Source organism: Mesocricetus auratus, unplaced genomic scaffold (genome assembly GCF_017639785.1).
Source record: "Mesocricetus auratus isolate SY011 unplaced genomic scaffold, BCM_Maur_2.0 Super-Scaffold_2245, whole genome shotgun sequence".
In the NCBI taxonomy this organism is placed as follows: Eukaryota; Metazoa; Chordata; class Mammalia; order Rodentia; family Cricetidae; genus Mesocricetus; species Mesocricetus auratus.
In genome coordinates, this window is record NW_024429180.1 from 8077608 (window position 1) to 8099420 (window position 21813).

At 37.5% G+C, this 21813-nt stretch overlaps 1 protein-coding gene across 9 annotated transcripts in view; it reads right to left on the reverse strand.

Annotated features, from left to right (window-relative positions):
• The window catches only part of Gpc5 (glypican 5), a 1283302-nt gene that overhangs the window by 549716 nt on the left and 711773 nt on the right, over positions 1-21813 (reverse strand). Inside the window, exon 7 of one of the 9 annotated variants that reach the window (XM_040747282.1) lies at positions 6294-6534. The exons of 6 other annotated variants lie outside the window; for them this stretch is intronic. Coding sequence is in view for 1 of the 3 variants with exons in the window: in XM_021232641.2 (XP_021088300.1) it covers positions 6524-6534 (11 nt within the window). In the remaining 2 variants the exon portion in view is untranslated. Of the gene's footprint in view, positions 1-6293; positions 6535-13999; positions 14088-21813 lie in introns of those variants that run through there. 2 more of the 9 variants (XM_021232641.2, XM_040747240.1) reach the window with 2 other exon arrangements.

The window sequence follows — 21813 nt, forward strand, 5'->3', positions numbered from 1 at the left end:
TATATAGAGAAAATATTTTCAGATGACTTTATAATGGGTTGGATTTGGAAAACACAAGTTAAAAATTGAATTGTGATGTGTTACAATTTTGTTCTCATTTAAAAAGGAGGAGAATACACAAACACCCTAATATGACATAGAAGGGATTTGAGTTTCTGCTTCTACAACTCCATTCCCATATCAATGACACTTCAAACTTCCAGAAACACAGGAAACAGAAATGAAACGACCAATGAATACTATCCTTGGAAGCCAGAATCATTCTTGTTCTTAAATTAAGAATGAAAGAGGAAGAAGATAATCACTGTGTTGAGAGAAGGAATGAAAGAAAACGTGTTATATGATGCCGATGTTAACTTCCTCAGAGGAGTGGAAAACAAGCTTGCACAGAGAGGAAGCCAAGGGGCATTAACACGCTTATGGAATTAAACACGTGGCTTCTGTGCTGCAAACCAACTTCCTTTTGATTGTAGTGTATGCATATTTGAACAACAACCATGTGATAACTTACATCACATGATATTAAGAGTATAAACGCTTTTTTCTTCAGTAAGCATGGTGGTGTATATCTTTATGCCCAGCATTTGAAAAGCAGTAGCAGGTGGATCTCTCTGAGTTCAAAGCTAGTATGGTCTACATAGATAGCATAAGGCCAGCTAGGCCTATATCATGAGCTCCTGTCTCAAAACAAAAAAAAAAAAATCAAACTAGGAACCAACACCAAAATGTGTATATAAGTCTCTTTCCTTCTATTCACCTGTGTATACTGTTTGTCATTATCTAATCAAGTATGAAATAGGAAATAGCATTTCATAACATTAATAGGATGGTGGCTAATGCAGGATTAAGAAGAACTGAAAACTTCTATGCAGGGCTTATTATTCTCATAAGACTAAAGCAAAATAGCATATGATGAGAGAGTAACACAACTCTTTAGTCCAATTATATTTAAATTACTCTGTTAGCTTCATTAAATACATATATCCATGTTTTATATATATGCATATATATAAATATATATATGCATATATATATGTGTGTGTGAGTGTATAAACATCTGATTATCAGTAATGTATTAAGGAACCATAAGTACACTTGTTACTATCTAAGCTGTTACCAGTACCTGCCAACTTTTTCATTCAAATGAACATACTAAGAATGCTCTGGCCAGGGTAGTAGTGGTGCATGCCTTTAATCCCAGAACTTTGGAGACAGAGGCAGGTGTATGGCAGGTCTCTGAGTTTGAGGATCTAAATTGGTATACCTAAGACAGCCATAATTACACAGTGAATCTCAGTTTTAGACCTCCCCCAAAACAGAATGTTCTAGAAACACATGTTGTTAAACCTAAACACAAAGATTTCTACAGGCTTTGTTAGCCTCTTGGCCCAAGGTCCAAACTACTTCAGTCTAAAACAAAGACAGATAATGACATTTATATTTTATGTATTATATCAGGTCTTAACCCAACATTAATATCAATTGAATAAAATCAATTTTAAAACTTCCCCCAAATGTCATATTATTCAAATAGATCATGTTGTCACAAAATGAACTATCCATTAAGGCAATACAAGTAAAAGGCAAGTGCCCTGTGTTGACATTTCACAGTGCAGCATCTCCAGTAATAAGATTCTGGCTCCGTTTCCAGTTATAATGCACTTGTAAAATGCTAGAAACCAAATACGAATCGGATATTACACAGCGTCTCCAAGCTACAAAGCTGCCCAGGGATCTACACTGCGGTGTGCCTCCTATGTCTCTGACTTAAAGACAAGCACACACTTTTTTCTTTATTTTCTCCCCATTGATGTTTATTATATTAAAGCTATAATTTTTTTGTAAAAGAAGTGCTTAACTGTATTTATTGCCGTCTGAGTGAAGTTTTTTAATAATATACCACAATGTTACCAAACTTACGGTAGGAGGTTGAGGGAGCCTTAAGTGTGTGAATGTCTGAGTGGGTGTTTGGTCATGAGCCTCAGGCCCATGGAAAAACATCAAAGCCTTACTCCTGGGGATGGCCAAGGAAAACGGCAAAGCCTCCCTTTTGTCCACGTGTGGAATGTTGATAGTGTGTGCAGAAAATATCCACCGTAGCTTTCTCCCTCAGATATTCAAGACCTGGAGTCTCTCTCTCTCTCTCTCTCTCTCTCTCTCTCTCTCTCTCTCTCTCTCTCTCTCTCTCTCTCTCTCTCTCTCTCTCTCTCTCTCTCTCTCTCTTTTTTTACTGAGATCAGCTAATCTCACCTCATTGATTCACCTCTATGGTGTAAACCCTTTTCCCGGATTCATCAGGAGGCATCCACCCTACCTCTTTGTCCAGTTGTATTTAACAAGCATGTTGAGCTTCCAAGGTGCTGAGGGTTTTCCAACGGGAAGCCCAGTTAATCAGATCTGGCATTTATGTCACTGTGTTTGTCCTTTCTTCTTTTCTCTCACTGGCAGAGTCAAGTCCATCCCTGGACACAGCAACTCACAAATGTGTCAACAGATGCCAGATGGGGATGCTTGTGTTTATATTGACATTATACCCCAGATGTGGATGATCATTCACCCTGGATCTTACACATCATAATTTATCACATGCTGTATTCTATTTTCATGCTGATTTCATGATGGCATACGATGATTTGAAGAGACTTCACATTTATGCCTCCCCACGTGTGTCACCAACAGTTGCTTCACTTTATGTTGACACAAGAGGTGAGAAAGAACGTGTCCATTTTTGGACAAATCCTTCTTCCCTCCCTTTACCAGCAAGCACATTTTCTGTGTCAAAGATATCTATTTCTTTGTCTATTTAAAATTTTCTTGCTTACCTTTAAAAATGTCAGTGCATTTCAGTGCTTTCTTTAAGCATGTTGGCCAACATTCTCATACAGCCCCATAAACTTATTTACAATTTTACCTAGTTATTTCCCAACTGCTTACAATAGTTCATTTTATCCTTTTAAATTTCAATGAAAATGGTTTTGCTCATTTACAGAAATTTGCTGAGAAGACAGCAAATGAAATAGTTTCAGAAAGAACCTAATAGATGGATAATTTGTATTCTGAAAATTGCTATAGCAGATAAATAAAGAGAAGTCTCTTGCAGGGAAACATTTATTTACTCTTGCGCACAGTTGACAGTGTAGAATTCTGAATGTTCAACATGTTGATTATTTTTAACTGAAAAACACTAAGCATTCATATCTATCATTGGAAATCTATGAAATAGAGTTTCATATTCATTTAATTTGTCAAACTAAATGAACATAAAAATTTATTCTTCAAACATCTATGTGTGATAATGAATATCATTAATTGTGTGGAGGTGTCCTATAAACTAAGAAAGTGAGTTCTATTCCACTGTGAACTCCAGGCTGGCCTCGTTCTCAAAGCAATGCTCCTTCTCGGTTTATTGAGTGCTGGTATTACAGGCCTGAGTCCCTAAGTTAAGCTTGCATGATTTTTTTCCTTCAAAATAATGGCTGTAGGTTCTTCCTGAATAGCTATGACCCAAGCTTCATATGATTTCACCAGGTTTACAGTACCAGAAATTAATCGCTCTTGTGAGTGTTGTGAGTGACACTCATATCCAGTCAGAGTGTAATTGATCACCCCTGTAAGATCTATACTACACCATATTGGTAATGACTTTGGCCCACCTGAGACAGACAGTCAACGAGGAACTGCCTTGCAGCTTAGGCCCTGTTTGATTTCTCTGTGCCCTGCAACAGATGTGAGAGGCATCTTCCCCATTGTCTCTATACATGTAGTTCTGAAAGACAACCATGAATAAAACAAGAGCTAGTGCTCTTTGGGGGGAAACTGAGAGCTATAATTTTAAGCAGATAATGAAATGATTTAATTTAATAATTTAATCTAACTCTATATTTTTAATACATATGATATCCTGAAGTTATTTTTGTAAATAAATGTATATATAAGAAAAAGATACATTTTAAAATTTTTATAAGATTGAGAATTCACAGAAATACATTTTATTTTAACTAGAATAACTGCTTCAGGTCCTAAGAATTAAAATTGTTAAGAGATAGAATCTTTCAAGCTAAGTATTATCTTTCTTCAAAGAACATCTGAAGATTGAACTGCCTTGTTTCCAATCTCGTGTCGTAGTAAGAAAGGAATAGGAATGAATATCAAGCTTTCCCCATCAAAAAGACGTGAGAATCTGTGAACAAGGGGAAAGAAACAGGGGAAAGGAGACTAAAATTAAAAGGAGGTTAATACAGTGGCAGAATGTGTCATAGCAATTTTAAGAGCTCAGTGGAGAATTGCAGGCAAGTCAGAGGAATGAAAGACGCTAATGGCCTAATTTGAGATACGATAAGCAACGAACAAGTTTCAGGCAGAGGACACAACCCTGAGTAGAAGACTCTGTCTTACATGGAAGTGAAGGTTCTCCGAGCATCGCCATAGCCTTCATAGCTGTGCCCCCATGATACTGTAAAGGTGTCTCGGTGCTGCCCCTGGTCCTGATGCCATTCTTCCAGACCAGTTATCAACTGAGAAATGATTCTTGACTTCACAAAGAACTGAATAATCTGGCTTGCAACATCTCCAAGAAACAGTTTGGACGTGAAAGTCACAGTGCTGGTTTTCTGAGAGGTCTCTCTCGGAGAGTTTCTCGGGAGAGCTGCTGCTATGCTTTTAGAACCCTTCTGACACCTGCTGTACAGGAGAGGCCAGTGCTCTCTCTCTCTCTTGCATCAATTTTCAGTTAAATAGACTTCAACTGGATACTCCATAGCCTGAAACATGAATCCCAGTCTCAGTGAAGAGAGAGGATTGCCTTCAGTATGGCAATCTGGAGAGGGAGGGATAAGCAATTTAGTTGTTTTGGTTGCAGATTAGAGGTAAGTTGCTATAGAAACAGGTTCAGCACATTTTTTTTTCAGTTTGTTGTGTTGAAGTTTGCAGGACTGTCTCCTATGCATGAGATTTGGATACCACAAAGGACACCACATTCAACAAATTGCTCTGTACCTAGCCTACTAAGATACTTAGAGGAGTGATAAAACCTGAGAAGGCAAATCTAACCATGACCTATCCTATAGGAGTTCAGAGCCAGAAAAGCAACAAAATAAGGAAAAATGCTTTCCCCAAGCTAAGGAAGCTCCAGGAGAGGTTGCAGAGGTCTGTGATACTATTTATCAGTGACAACCACTGTTTAACAAGTTGACCCACTAGACATTGGGGCAAAGTTGACTCACCAGACATGTACTAGGCAAGGCTGTGGAGTTATTGGCTGTGAATAACCTCGATCTATAACTTTCTCAAGTATTGCGCTCTGCATCCCTACTGAGAACAGCTGTGATGTTCTCTCCACAGCCCTCTGGTTATGTGCTTTTCACTTATTGGGCACACAGATAACTGTGGATGTCCAGAACATGATCTTTCGCTTATGTTGTGTAAAACTGATTGACAGAATCAGTACTAGGATGTTTTACACTGCTCAGACTAACACAGTATTCTCAGCCAAAAAGACAGCTAACCCTGGACTTTGGAGCAGACTCAAAGCAGGCTGGGTGCCCATAGAGATGAGATCTGGTTACCTACAGGGACACATAAATGAGGTCACTCTCCCAGGTGTCGTTTTGTTGATTAAAAGCCTCGGTTTAAAACAACTTTAGTCTACTCATAGTCCCAGTCTCAGGCTCAAGGTCCAGTTAGAAAATTGTTATTGTTATGTCTTGGTTTCCAATGTCATTTTCTCTCTGTGACTCCTCAACAGGTGAGAGAGCCGCATGTGATGGGTCGCTGTGACATTCCTAGCTTAACGCGTGTTTTGAGTTTGGGTAGGACCCTGTAAAAACAACCTACAATTGTTCAGAGTTTGGTTGTGAGAAGGGGAAACATCAGAGAGACTGGAAGGAGGAAAACTGAGGCCAAAGAGAAACAGCAAAGAAGAGAAGAAGGCAGAGAAGGGAGAGAGCGAGAAAGCAGAGAGTAGCCATGTGGGGGTGGGTGGGGACCCACAGAATGTGGGGCAGCAGCAGAGAGGTAGGCAGAGAGTGGTGTAGAACAGGACAGAGCATCTCCAAGAGTCGGCCAGCACAGCCACATTAGAACTGATGAGAACATTAGGTGTCCTTCCTCTTCCTCCCCCCTCCCCTCCTCCTTCCCTCCTTCCTCAATATTATTCTGCCCTCTCCTTACTCCCTCTTTCCCTCCTCCTCCCATATCACTAATTCTAGAACAGTGGGTTACTAAGATGAAAACCAATAGCTATGTGTAACTTAAGGAAAGAGGGAAAAGATGAGCAAAAAATATTCTAAGCACTCAAAGTCAAGTCTGCCTTCCATTTGTGTGTACTGAAGGATTTCACTGTCCGTGAGTGGGTAGAAAATGAGCCGCACTCTGGCAGTTTTCAGTCAAGAACAGAAGAGAACCTTCTTCCACAGACCATATTTTTAAAAAGACAGTAAGAGACTCGGTCGTATTGTATTAAACTGAGTCTCTTTTCTATTACTCTCCGTGCCTCTTGCTTGTTGAAAAATAGCAGCAGTCCTCCTTAGATTCCACCTAGTAGCAACAGAAGGAAAGGGGGGAATTTAGTGAATATGCACAGAGAAAACATATCTTGAAATAAAATAACTTTGAAACTAAAAATAAAGGAGAAAACTTGAATTACTAATATAACTTTTCTGACCAACACAGAAATAGAAGTAGAGAAGAAAATGGGTTCCATTTTAACAGAAATATATGTGTTGTATATAAAAGAGGTGGTTCCAGAGGATCACAATTGCTGCAGACAAATTACACAAATAACATGTAGTGACAGTAATCTAATGTCCTAGAATATTAAAAGAACATGCTCACCTCCCTTCTCTCCTGGGGCACTTACATTTTTACACACTCAGTGGGATAAAAACCAAAATAGAACTTTAATTTTAATGGCTTGTAAGCCACAAAACTGAATTCATATGCTAGGTGTGTATGTTAGAAACTTTTAGGACTTATCAATTATAATAAACAAGGTTTAAGATTAAACCCCAATTATCAGTTCTGCTTATCTATCACTTCAATATATTAGGAGTTAGAGAAATAGATATACCAGCTGTTTACTTGTCCTAGCCCAGAAAGAAAACAACAACAAAAAGCATTTAATTCGTTTGTTTTTATTCCTTACTGAATTAATTGATAAACAATAAGTTAATAATATTCTTTTTTCAACAAGTTTAAACTTAGGAAAACATTAATACTGATAAAATATCTGCAAAATTTTATGATATAGTAGTAATATTTTCTAGCAAATCCAGTGTGTTTTGTTAAACCCACAAAAGAAACAGGCCTTTGCTAGATTTTATTGGGGGTTAAGTTTATTTACTCTGCTTTTTCTCCATACTCACATACATGGAGTATTTACATGTGTTTTGGCACATAAGTAAATCTGTTTGCAGTATGTATGTAGTATGGAGGCCCAAGAGCAATGTGTGAAAAGTAAAGCAGGGTCTCCTGTAGACCTAAGGCTTGCTAGTTTTACTGGATCAACCAGCCAGCTAGCTCTGAGACCTCCTGCCTCTACTGCTCTAGTGCTGGAGTGACAGGCAGACTTTTCTTGGTTTCTGGGGATCTGAACTCCCATCTTAATGCTTGAATGGAAATGCTTCATACACAGCCATCTCCAGCTCCATTATATCTCTTTCTACAAGTTCAAATATGATTGACAGACTTGCCTTTACCAATACTGGAATAAGTGTAAGTCAATGTTGCTAAGATGCAGCCCTTCTCCCAAATGACTGTGCTAGAAAATATTTTCTCACCCAAATGCTATTAGGAGAAGCCTCATCATTTGAGTTACAAAGTAACTTACTCCCATTTATTTTTTCATTTCAGATTATTTTGTCTCTTTTCATTAAATATTTAAGTAGTTAATAAGTCAGTAATGTAATTGTAATTAATTTGCCAATTTTGAAAAAAAATAAAGCAGATAACCTTTTATCATTTCCATAAAGGCTTTTACTGTTTCTGAGTAATTTGGATTAAATATATTAAAAAGAAAATTCACTCAGTTCACAAGCTCTTCAACTCAAAGGGTGATTATTAAAATACTTCTATTAGAAAACTTTTCCACCAGCTAGTAAAAGTATCATAACTACACATGAAATGCAGAAGTTTATATGGTTTCATGTATGTATTATGATTTTTTACATGTATATATATACTTCAATATAAAAATTTATATCTTTGTAAATATTTTAATAAGATTATTATACCTAAATATAAAAGATGATAGCATCCAATCAATTGTTTGTTTTGGTATTATTATTAATCATTATTATGTGTCTAGTATCTGTGGTATGTAGGGATACCAACAACTGCTACATTAGCAACAAAACATTCTCAACAGTATGGGTATGTAAATGGTTAGTAACTTCATTTCCCTCACCAATAATAAGGTACATTCACAGCACTTAAGAATGCCTTTTCCTGTGTCTTTATTAAAAAAATTAAACTACAGTGGTTTTGGAACTATAAACACTTGTTGGGCATCATCTTATTTAATTTTTACTTTCATAGACACTTTGTTTCATCTCTATTCTTTTTAAGGATTTACCTGATGTAAATATATAGTCATAGCTTTTTAATAACATACTATTTGATAATTTTCCTGAGATTACATATACAGGGGCAAAAGACTCATTTTTCTTCAGCATTGTGGTCGATGCTAGTTTGTTCATGTTCTAGTGAAGCAATTCTCTACCTGTGCATTGTGACCCCTTGAGCGTCAAAGGATCCTTTTACAGAGTTGCATATGAGCTATTGTACATATCAGATATCTATCTACAGCAGCAAAATTATAATTATGAATTAGCAACAAATAACTTTATGGTTGGTGGTCACTACAACTTGAGGAACTGTATAAAAGGTTTGCAGCTTTAGGAAGGTTGAGAACCACTGTTTCAGTGGATGATTTCCTGTATCCATGTACATATGGTCAACACTGATTATACTCAGTGGGCAGAGGAACAAGAGGAGGAGGATATAAATTTCCAAGAGAGTTGGTGGTAGGATTTCTTCAGGAATTTGAGGTTGGATTACAGAGTACTGGGTGGCAGGCTTTGATCCACAAACATTGTATTTGTATATGAAAGTACAAAAGAATAAAAATGAACTAGATCTGAGCCAGTGCAATATTTGGCTTTGTAAATTAGCCAACCATATTTTTGCCTTATTCCTTTGATATATGAAGGTCTCTGTATTTACAGAGAGCTCATGAAGACTTGAAATGAAAGAATGTGCTGTGTCCATAAGATATCTTGTCAAAAGTGCAAAGACATTCAAAATTCAACCATCCAAGGCTTTGGGGTTGTCTATTAGGTTCTGCATATTTACACACTGTGTTTCTGTAACCCAGGGATTTATGTATGCCTACACATCATTTAGGTATCTTGACTAATTTTCCATCTGGCTGTCTTCTTAGGAATCCCAATGTATATGGACTACATGGATCAGATACCAGAATATTTGATTTACTTTTGCTTCAGTCAGTGTGGGAAGTCCAAATTGTATATGAAGGAAAGGAGCAGCTTAACACTCACATCTCCACTTTCTTCACTCCCTTCTCGTGCACTGACTGCTGAGCCTATGACTTCTTTCTGAGACGCATGGCGGTGTAAAACTAGCCCATCTCTAACTCCCTCCCTCTGTGTAAGCCTTGGAGACAAATCCAGTGAACCACTACTTGCTCTGGGAACCTTTGTATGTACACCTTCCACAGTGTTTACATTCTAACAGTCACTTTGTCAACAAATCCTCTTTGAACTATGTCACTCTTGTGCTGTGAGAACCTTCTACAACAGCTTCAGTGTTAATCTTCCTGAAATTAAACTCATTTTTTCCTCCCAAATTTATTCTCCCAATCTGCTCTCTGAGTGATGTTAGTAACATAATAATAATTCCTAGTCAATGTGCTCAGTTTCACAATAAATCCAATATGACATTTAATTTACTCAGAATACTTTAATTAAGAAATGTATCTCATATATATTATTTCTTCCAGTTTCACAAATACCTATGCTCTTCATCATTACTTCTGTGGTACACAGGAGTTCTGCCCTGCGGGACCATGCCTGGAGCCATCCAGAATGCTAGCTTGGTTCATTTGTAGCTTCCTTTCTTATATATCCAACAGCTAATTTATTTTCATTCTGCTTCTATTGTGCCTCCTAGAGTGTCTCTTCATTTTCTGTCCCCTGTTATTTCTACCCACATGGCTGTTAAAGCCCCAAATAGATTTGCTACAACCCAATTCCAGTGCTGCTCTCTCATTCCTGTCTGTTAGCTGTGAAGAAAACCATTCACAGAGTTTTCATGCTACTTCCAAGGTCCCAACTCTGCAGGTAATTCTCATCGGATAATGATTTCCAGAGTCTACGATCTAGCCCTTCCACTAATTATATTCTTGCTACTTTCAGACAAATTAAACTACCTAGCTTCACCTATTCATTTTACTCATATTTCTTGCTGTACTGGAGAGAAAAAAAATCTCCCTTTCTTAAAAACTGAGAAAAAGAAAAGAAACCTCCAAAGTTAAAAGGACCAGTGAAACTTCACTGCAGGCTTCCTCAGGCAGGAGGAAATTGCAACATTCTCTAAAGCCCCACGGCATTCCCATACCTTCCCATTGCTCTGATCACACCTTACTCTTAAGCAGTGCTCATTATCTAGGGAAATAATTTCTGTCTTTCTTGTATGTTAGAACCTGAAGCCAAATATTGTAGCTTACTCATTTTAATGGGATTTAGTAAATACTAAATCTTGGCTGACTGAGTTATGCTGAAAAAGAGCAAATGGGGTATTGTTTTAGAAATATCAACTGAATGATTTATTAATGCTTCTCTATATTTTAAAATCACTGAATTTTATATGGACATTGCCAAATCCTGTTTGCATATTTTTTGCGAATGTTTGAGGTAGTTAGCATAATTTTAGTGTTAGCAGTAAAAATAAAATCTAAAATTCTTTTTACAGAATGATACTTTTATTATAAACATTGATGGAACTATTTATTTCTTTAGGTTTATGGTATTATTGTAATACAAAAAAATGGAGCCATCACATAGCAGTCTCTTTGGATGTAATTTTAAATTAAAAGATGAAAAACATGACTAAATATTTTGCTCCCTTGTTGGCTGATCTATGGAAAACCATGTTTAATACTTGGTAGATAACTTTGAAAATGTCATTCTAACAATTAAAGGAACATTGTTCCTGGATTTTTGTAATTACTGACTTCACCAGTAATTGAGTTATCTATAGTTTATTTAAACATCTGTCTATTAGTAATATAAATATTCACATCACGCTTGACCTACACATACAACTCTTATCTCCACAAATTAGTACTAACATAATCTTTGAAGGCACATGGATAATAACTTAGTAGTAACACACTTGCCAAGCATGTGCAAGACCCTGTGCTCCCAGATATGCTAGGAAATGATGACAAAAATACCAATCCCCAAGTCTCATTCTTTTACTGACGCACCCTTTAAATCTCAAATATGTCTGTTGCAGAATTGAGCATGGTACTAGTGCTTTCTCAGATCAGGAGCAACCTCATCTCAAGGTTGCTTCATATTTCAAGTTTCTTCTCTTTCACTTTTTCTTAGAGAATGTATTTCTAGATATGAAATTGAAGAATATAACCACATTGGATATAACATTTGGCATCTGATTACATAAACACAGTTTGAGATAATTACATTAAAGGGTGGGATGCTATCATTGAACCTGACTACATTTACCTTTGTTCTGCTTTATTGAGTAGCACTGTGCTCTAGACAAGAGCCAGCTGCTTTTGGCTCATAAATGGTGTAGAAATGAGTTGTGATAAGTATGCCTAGTTAGAGCTCTGAATGGCCATTTAAGAGCCAGTAGTTAAATGTATGTTGCTATTTATATTGGCTATGTTGTAAGGTTTATTGTAAAAGTGCAGGGCTATGTAAATTCTAATTAAATTCTCAAGGTAACTCAGAAATAACATACTATACAGGAAAATGTGAAAAGAAATAACTGACACCAGTCCATCCATTTTCACAAATGTCACATTAACAAAGCTATTTACTAAGGAAAACACAAAACTTTTTAACAAGAATAAGGTTTTATTAAGTAAGAAATACAGATCATATGTGTATGTACTTGCATGTACATATGTATGCATGTATGTATGTATGTATGTATGTATGTATGCATGCATGCATGCATGTGTGTATATGTCCTCCACCATACTTTGGGGTAAGGTCCTAATGCTTATCATAAGCAGAAAGTAATTTTGTTGGAAATGTATCTAACACATATTATTTGTGGCCAAGTTTAGCCCAGAATACCTTAAAATCCTCAGTAGATTGTGTGGGACACATCATGCCCCCTTCTGATTGGCTCTGTGCTGTGAAGCTATGGCTCAATGTGCCTATCCAATATCATCACAGATAAACCGTACTTCACTAGCTGGGGCTGGGAAAAAGACCAACATCCAAATCACAGTATCTAAGGGATGTGTATGATTTCCATAGCATGGCAAAGTGCTGGGGTTGACAATACAAGTCTGGAACCTGCCACATGATACTGATAGGAGATGTAAACAACTAACAAAAAATTTGTTTTTCTATATCTAAATGACCACCAAACTAATTTTAAACTATGTGAAAATTAAACCCACCTGAATTAGAACTGTATTTTATTTCACGCATATGTACAACATGCTTGAGATGGAAGGGGGCCTGGAAGTATATGTAGCTCAGTTGCAGAATCCCTCTCTTATTGATTTATGGTCCTGGAGTCAAATTGAGAGATCTGTGTATAGGAAGCAGATACTCTACAGCTGAGCTGTGTGCCCAGATCTCAATGTGCATTCTTTTCAGTTGTTTGCTTGCTTTTAGGGAGATGTCTCAGTATGTTTCCCAGGAGGGCCTCAAACACCTAGGATCAAACAATTCTCCTGTCTCGGGTTTGGTAGTCTGAAACTACAGGCATATGCTATCATCATACTTGACTCCAGTATTCATTCTTACACATGAGCCAATTAAAGATATGTATCACAATAATTCTATTCCGAATTTCTCTCTACATTTTTGTTCTGTTGATTGGTTTTATATGGCCACGAATTAAATCCAGTGTTTCTCATATACCAGATAAATGTTCTGTCACTGAGCTACATCCAAGATTTACTGTGTTTCCTTTTTATGATTTTGAATTAAGATAGAATACTAAAGGTCATCATACATACTGTAGTGTTCTAGGGCAACTCATCTGCATGTGGTACAAAGACTGTGAGAATCAAAACTACCTAAGGATTTGCTCTATGTATCCTTAGGAGTTTCATGAGAATCTATCTTTCATCTTCTGGTGTCACTGTCACATTACCTAAAGGGAAACATGGTAATTAAAGTTCATTCATTTCCAAGGCACTGACATTATTTTCTTCTATATACTTTAAAAGGAGAAGTTCAGAGACTAAGCTCAGTGACATCAATCCATTCCCATGGTCACATGGGGAAGATGTTGACATAAACAGATTCTAAGGTCCAGATCCTCCATGTCAGTTCCATGGTCCAACCAAAGGATAGCCCATAAAAAATGATTTTATAGAAAACTTCCATGAGTCCCCGGAGCTTCTCAGACATATGCGATGACCCGTGGGTCAGAGAGTTCATTTCTTGAATTTTGGTTCATCTTTTCCTCCATTTCATGTATATTTTTGTTTGGTTTTCTTCTATTTCTTTAAGGGATTTCCTTGTTTCCTCTTTGAGGGTCTCTATCATCTTCATAAAATAATTTCTAATGTCTGTCTCTTCTGCTTCATCTATGTAGTGCTTTTCAGATCTTGCTGGTGTTGGGTCTCTAGATTTTTGGTGGAATCATGTTGGTCTTTCTATTGCTGAGTGAACTCTTATTCTGTCTTCTTCCCATCTCTGCTTCCAGTGGGTGTAGGTGGGGTCTTTCTGTCTCCACTGGTCTCCTTCTTTTCTGAAGCTGAAGCTGGGGACACTGAAGCTGGGGTTGCCGGAGGTTGGGGTCTGGAAGAACTGATGCCTTTCCTGTGTGGGTCCTGCTGATGCCAGGAGCGGCGCCTGGAAGATTGAGGGAGTGGGTGATGGGGGTGTAGTCCCAGGGGGACCCAAGCTCACCTAAAGCTGGGGATGCCGGAGGGTGGGGTCTGGAAAGACTGGTCAAGGAGTTCTATAGATCGTCATTTGCAGGCTTTCGGCATTGCATCTACCTTAACACTTGATTTTGGTACAAGATCAAAGAATGTTGACATGGAAAATTTGTCCAATTGATTATTTTAAGCTAATAATGATAAAGTAATTTCTTTCTTATACCAGTCTAAAGAAGAAAGCTGTATTTTACCAAAAGATGAAACAAAAAAAAATAAATCTCTTAGTATAACGAATCTTTTCTAAAATTCTAAGTGTCAAAAGGAAGCCATGGCAACCTCTGATCAAATACATGCTGGCCAATCAAATGTGGATTTATTTTAAAGAATTTTTAGGCTCAGAATTGAAGTTTTTCAGAGAAGAGTATTGAATTTTTATTGTAGAAATGAGTTTTAACCAGAAAGCCTCACCAATCAGCTAGAGATTATTTCAAGGAGGCAAAGACACTTCACACTTGATAAGGCTGAGCTATTGATGGAGGAGAGAGCATGCACCACCTGTGTCAAAAACTAAGTCTCATAAAATATTATATGTCTTCTTTTCCAATGTTAACCCTAGTTTATTAATCCTCATTGACGGGTGTGCCTATTATTCATGATTATTATGCTCACTGGGTAATAAATAGAACACTCTCATGTATCCTGCTTTTCTTCAGGCAGGGCCCAAAGATGTTCTTGTCACTAAAACAGGAAATACTCTACACTACCAGGCTTAAGTTCCTTTAACAAGAGACAGAATTCAAAGCATGTAAACAATTATTAAATTTAAACTATTGTATATTCCACTTTGGATTAAAAGTAAAAATTTCTAAGTCCCATGGGACCATTTCAAAAGTTGCAACGAGAGAAAAAATTCTTAGTGTAATGTGCCCAATAGCTTCATTAGATGTTTCTGAGTCTTGTGGTAGAAACTTAAAAGAAATCTCACCTGAGCACTCAGTAGTGCCTCTTGGATGTTACTGAATGCAAGCAATATTTAATGAAATAGGGAAAACTACTTCCCAGTTTTCCCAGAAGGGATTGGTACTTTAATGCAGGATGGAGACCAACATAAAAAGAAACAAAAACCCTCGGTAATTTCAGGTACTTCTATCTATGGTGAAAATGATACAATCCGTGTCACAGAATTATTGGTGACAAACGTGGAGCAAAGAGATCCAGGTGGAAGAGATCTCGGTACTACCTCCAGGACCGCCAAATACTCCTCCAGCCCTGTGACAGTTTTCCAGAGCCTGAAAACTAGTGCTCTAGGATACAGAAAACACAATTCCACAGAGGTGCCAACGATCTCACTATACTTCTGAATATGTGAGGAAGGGTTACGTATCCTGAAAGTCATAAGAACAGCTGCTTTTTTTAAAGATTAAGTCAGAAAGTTCAGCAGAAACACATTATAATCTGTCTCATAAATCTCACTAACCAATTCAGGGCTTATTCTGATTCTAAAACATAGTCATCAGTACATAGCAGAGCAAACAATGCTGATGTTTTCTTTAAAAGAACAAATTCAAACTCTTACTGTAGCCCAAACGACAAATGGTGGTGATGTGGGCTCTGGTGTGGACTGGGCTTCAGGGCCAGCGTGCTAACAGCAGAGGTGGTTTGATGATGATGAATGCAGCTTGAGACTCAGCCCAAGCATGGAGGTGTGAGGAAAGACCTATGCTTCTATCCAAGGACCACAACTCATCTTTTCTGTCATGGAGTGCCATGTCCAAGGCATACTTAGCTTTCTACATATCACTGTCTGGGATTATTGGTTCACTGTGTGTGTCTTTCTATCTGCATCAGAGTACAGGAGCATGGGTTCCAGAAGTTTCCTGTCATTTTCACCATTATATCTATAGCACACAGCAATTCCCGGCACATAATGGGAACGCCTTAAACAAAATAAGAATTGAGGAATACAGTTTTTATCTAGTGCAAAATATTTCACATCTTGTGCCCCTGAGACCAACTCATATCTTCATTACAAGTTTCTTAAATGAGTTTAAATAATTATACTATACCCCTGAAATTTTGTTTTCTCTGTGTTAATTACTTCGACTTGCAATTTAAAAGCTATATGAGTCTTTGAGTTCAGTAAATTTTAAATCAAACCATATTTTAGAAAAAAAAAAGAATAGTATTCCAACTATTTACCTGGAATAGCAAGGACCTGGAGCATCTACAGCTGGTGATGTCAGTGGAATAATGTCTTACCACTCACGGACACCAAAGAGAAGGTGGCTATAGATTTTAGTCCTAAATATTTCCATACTCTGAATCACAAAATGAAAACATGTGCAGATTTCTATGTGTATATACATAAAAGTTTATAAAATAATAGCGATTAAATTATTAATATCATACACAGTCATATGACTAATGGCTGAGTCCAGTCTCATATCAACTATGTCATCCTTTGAATGTTACACAGTCATCATGGTAGATTATAAATCAAAGATGTGGGATTTTGCTGTATATATGTTAAAATAAGCTTTTCCAGAAGAACAGAAAAAGCACAATTGTGTACATGGATGTGATTCACTGGGAAAGACTACCAAATTGCTACTCATCACTTCAGTCTTTAGCACTAAAAAGAACTTCATGAGGCATTAGAATGAGTTGATTCCCCTGTAGGTGATGACTCACATGACAACATTCTGATCAATTACAATACAACAACAATCTAGCATTTGGTGGGCATTCATTAAAGGCTACTCACAGGCTGGAGAGATGCCTGAGCAGCTAAGAACACTGACTAGTCTTTCAGAGGACCCTGGTTCAATTCCCAGTTCCCACATGGCATCTCATATCTATCTGTAACTCCAGATTCAGGTCATCTATCACCCCCACACAGATACACACGCAGGCAAAACACCAATGCACACAAAATATGAAGTTTTAAAAAATAAAAATAGACTCTCACTGTGTTGAAAGAAGAATCCTTCATTTAACATCATCTATTTCCACTTGCCTGCTCGCCAGAATGTGGATGGAATACTACCCAACAGGGACTCCTACATTCAGTTGGATTATGAGGCAACATGAGCCATACATTAATAAGGCAGAACCGAAATTGGGGGAGCAAAGTATTATACCTATGTGATGCCGTAACTGGTTACATTCCACTTCATTATGGGTGAGGAGGTCATTTCAGCCATTTTTAGCTTTCAGTAATCCATCACTAGAGACTGATAAATTTAATCTTTCTTGTTTTCTGAGAGTGAGGAAATGTCCATCCTGAGAAACTCCAACACAGCTCTAATGCCATAAAAATTGATGATGAAAGGAAATGCTAACTCTCAGCTCTCTAGTTACTAACTTCTTGTGTTTCTTAGGACCACTTGAGCACATGCTAATATGCATGAGCTAGAACTGTACTGTAGGTTTTCTTTGCTTACTGAAAAACAAACATGATTATATGGAGACATAAAATCCACAAGCTTTCTTGCATTTTAACAATTTTCTTAATTACCTTTTTCTTAAACTGCAACTAATTTAGTTGCAAAGTGATTAGATAGATTTCTGGGTAAATTTTAAAATATGTAAATAATTAATTTACATATTTATAAAGTTGATTCACTTGTATGGAGGGAGGAGGGATTAGCAAAGGAGCAAAGACCATGCTGGAGAAACCCACAGAAACAGTTGATCTGAACTAGTGAAAGCACAGAGACCCTGGTTGTAAAGTTGGGAACCAGCATTGGACTAAACCAAGTCCTCTGAAAGTCAGTGCCAGCTAGGAGGCCTGGGCAGTCTATGAGACCTCTAATGGTAGAGCTAGGGTTTATCCCTAGTGCACAAATGGACTTTGGGAGCCCATTCCCTATGGAGGGATACTATTGCAGCCCAGATACACAGAAGAGGGACTAGGCCCTCCCCCAAATGATGTGACAGACTTTGATGATACCCCATGGAAGGTCTCACTATCCTTGCAGAATATGTAGGGAATGGGTTGGTGGGGTTGGTGGAGGGCATGGGAGGATGGAAGGGTGAAGGAATGGGGGATTGATATGTAAATTAACATTGTTTCTAAAATTAAAAAAATATAAGCAAAAACCTAAAAAAAGTTGATCTCATTAACTGTTTGATATTCCCGTTTCCTTTTGAATGTATATAAAATGAAATGTTGTAAAAAAAAAAGCAGAAAATTTAAATCTATATAATTAGTATCTATAAAAATAGTATGTCTGCAGGCAGAACACTGTTAAGCCTCTGAGTAATTATTTTATAAGTGGATGCGGGACTGGTAGACCAACAGAAAATCTCCGGCTACATATACCTACTTACATGTTATGTATATGTAAGCTCTGGCCACACACACTCACACACACACATACATGTTTGCTGTTATATCTTTGTGTATTCTTTGGTTTAGAAATCATTGATATTCCCAAAACCAAGAGTCAAAGCTAATGCCATGAATTACTATTCACTGAGTTCTGCAATGCAATGTCCAGCATTTTTAATGGCTTGACCTCTGTCATACAGATACTTCTAACACAATAGAATCAAGTAAACTAGTATGAATTCTGTGGGTGATTCTGTAGAAATAATAACAAAAGCATGTGCAAGGGGAAGAATGAATTTGGTTGTCATTAGACAAAAACTAAATTTATCTGTATCTTGAATAGAGAAAATTCATCAAGGTGGCATGGGGTAGGGGGGTTTGTGGGTGACTGGGGTGGGGGGTTTGTGGGAGTTTTGCATTTTGGTGTGGTGCCTACAGAGGAAAGAGGAAGACACTAGATTCCTAAGATCTGTCATTACAGACAGCTGTGAGCTGCCCAGTAAGAACTCAGGTCCTCTGCAAAAACCCTATGTGTTCTTTACTACTGAGCAATTTCCCCAGATCCTTAGCAGTGGAATTTTAAAGGCCCTCTCATTGTACACTATCTACTTTTAATATCCTCAAATAAGACCTTCAATGCCACCCATAAGCAGCCTTTCTGGTGCTTTCATGTGGGACTATAATTTAACGATGCATTAGAAATATGTTTTCATACAGTCTATGGCAAAGGACTACGGAGGTGAGAGAAAATGGGCTTTGGACTCAGAAAGTACTTGTTTTGTTTAAGCCATGCCCTGCTTTGCATCCCACACTGGCCTGAAAACACCCATTTTCTTGTTTCACTGTCTCAGGGACTCTGGTTCCAGCCATATATCTCCACACACAGACAGCATTACCATATTTTAAGAGTTTAATTATTTTTTGCTTGTGCTTTAAACCTGACGCCAATTTTCAACAGAATTACTTTTATCTTTGTACGTGTTACATAAACATCCTTTTTTTCTGAAGACAGAGAAAATGACCTGCCATATGCTACCACAAAGCCAGGCAGGCTTTGCTTTTTATTAGTTTGTTGCATTCTTTCTTAGTGGGACCTAGAAAATTCTGAAAATCCAATTACAACAGTGTTCCAAAAGTAGTTTTTAGATTCATTATTTTAGTGAGTTTTACATATCCTAACGTTGGTAATTTTGTACAGACAGTGGCATGTTGTAGCTTTACCAAAAGTAGCAATACTGAATTGGAATAAACAAGGGCAGTATGGGTCAGCCATGCTCCTTCTGATGAACCTTCTTGCAAAACAGCCTGGGCCTTTGAGTGATTACCCTATGTCCAAATGCCTCTAAACATGTATCTTTTCTTTTCACATAAGGGAAGAGAGGGTTAGGACATGGTGTAAATGTCATGGTCCTCTTGAGACTGTTACACACTAGCTTCAGTGACAGCTGTCAGCTGTGGTTGTCATTGTAAGTTATCATTAGTGGTAGCTTATTCAAACCAATCTTCATTTATTTGAAGGCTAACATTAATATGGACATATGGCTGCTGCTCTTGTTATGGATAAACTCTGCCTAAAACTATAACTATAAACTAAAATATATAATTAAGTACACAAAGAACTGCTCTTTTGCTGTACTGCATGAGCTAGGGGGTTGCAGAGTGTGTGTGTGTGTGTGTGTGTGTGTGTGTGTGTGTGTGTGAGAGAGAGAGAGAGAGAGAGAGAAAGAGAGAGAAAAGGTGCTTAAGTTGTTATCTGAGTAACTCACTTGGGTTTTTGGCTAAGCACATATCAACAAATTCATATAATATATTTAACAAGCTAAACCACAATTTCTAATCACCACTTACTAGAATGAAAAGCAATACATATCCCTTCAAATAAGAGATATTTACTACCTATTGATTTTTGTTACTGTATAGTTGCGACTTAGTTATTGACCTCTGCTGTAAAGTATGCAGTTACATAAGGTACAATTTTGTTAACTAAACCCTATTTATCATGTATGACAGTTACCAAAAGACTCGCTCTACTGAGACTAAGGGAGATGAATGGATAATGTTTCCACTACATAAAGTTTCTACATCTGTATTCAATTTCAGCAATTAGATACTACTTTGTTCGTGTACACGGGGATGCTGACAGGATAGAACTAATTGAATAACATAGATTTTGAACTTCTTGCTTTACTCTGTAATCTCCTCTCGTCCTCCTTTCTATGCCCTGATACTGCACTGAAAACTTGAAAAGTGTTGCATTCTCAGTCTGATTACCCTTCCGAAAATGTGTTTCTATATACCCATTGTGTACTTTCCGTGCTAACCTACAGGAAATGAAATGTAATAACAGCTGACCTACATCAAATGACAGACAAAAATGTTTTACATCATCTTTCACCTCCGCTTATATGAACCAACCCATGGCTCAAAAGGAAACTCACAGGAGAAATTAGAAAAAAAAATCTTGCTTGTTTTGAGATTCTCAACAGACATCCAACTCTGCTACTCAGTCCCCTTTGCATCTGTACCATTACTTTTTAAAGCAAGTGCTTATTTATCAAGACTTAACCATCTCCTGAAACACTTCTCAACTTTGTAAACCTTACCACCACCATCCTCCAACAAACAGAAAATGGATAAGGCATCTACAACCACATACATCAACATGGTTTAGTTAACTGAAATGCCACTTCATCACACTGGTTATGAATACTACCTCGTATGCACCACAGGTTAAGATTTCCATTTTAAGAATAGCTTAACTGGGCAAAAGATTATCCTGGCTTATTTTCATAATCTTCTATAAGTATTCCTTTAATAGGGATCATTTTGTAACCACTGTCGCAGAAAAAAATTCTCAGTACACTAAACAACTTGATTGACTTGCTTATTCAAGCTTATGGACTAGAAAACAGTCTATTTGATTGCAGAGGCCTTACTTTAGCTCCTATGCCTATGTGCTTGCTGTCAGATTTCCTATGAGAACTTCTACACATGGTTTCATAGATAATTAACAAGACTGTGAGTTTGGTTTTCAGCACGTCATCTTGGCTTCCCAGGTTCTTGCAGTTGGGTGCTGTGTAACACACAGTTGGGTGCTCTGAGACACACAGTTGGGCGCTCTGAGACACACCCTCATCTTAAGGGGAAGCTTTGTAAGACCTGGGTGATCTCTATGGAATTGAAACATCCCATCCTTCTGTGAATCTTGTTATTCTCAGAAAGCAAAAACTCAAGTGTAGATTGACGTTTCTGTCTTGTTCTGTCCTGTCCTGCAACCATTCAGTCCCAAATAAACACACGGAGACTTACATTAATCATAAACTATTTAGCCTATTGCTCAGGCTTCTTACTAACAAGCTCTTAT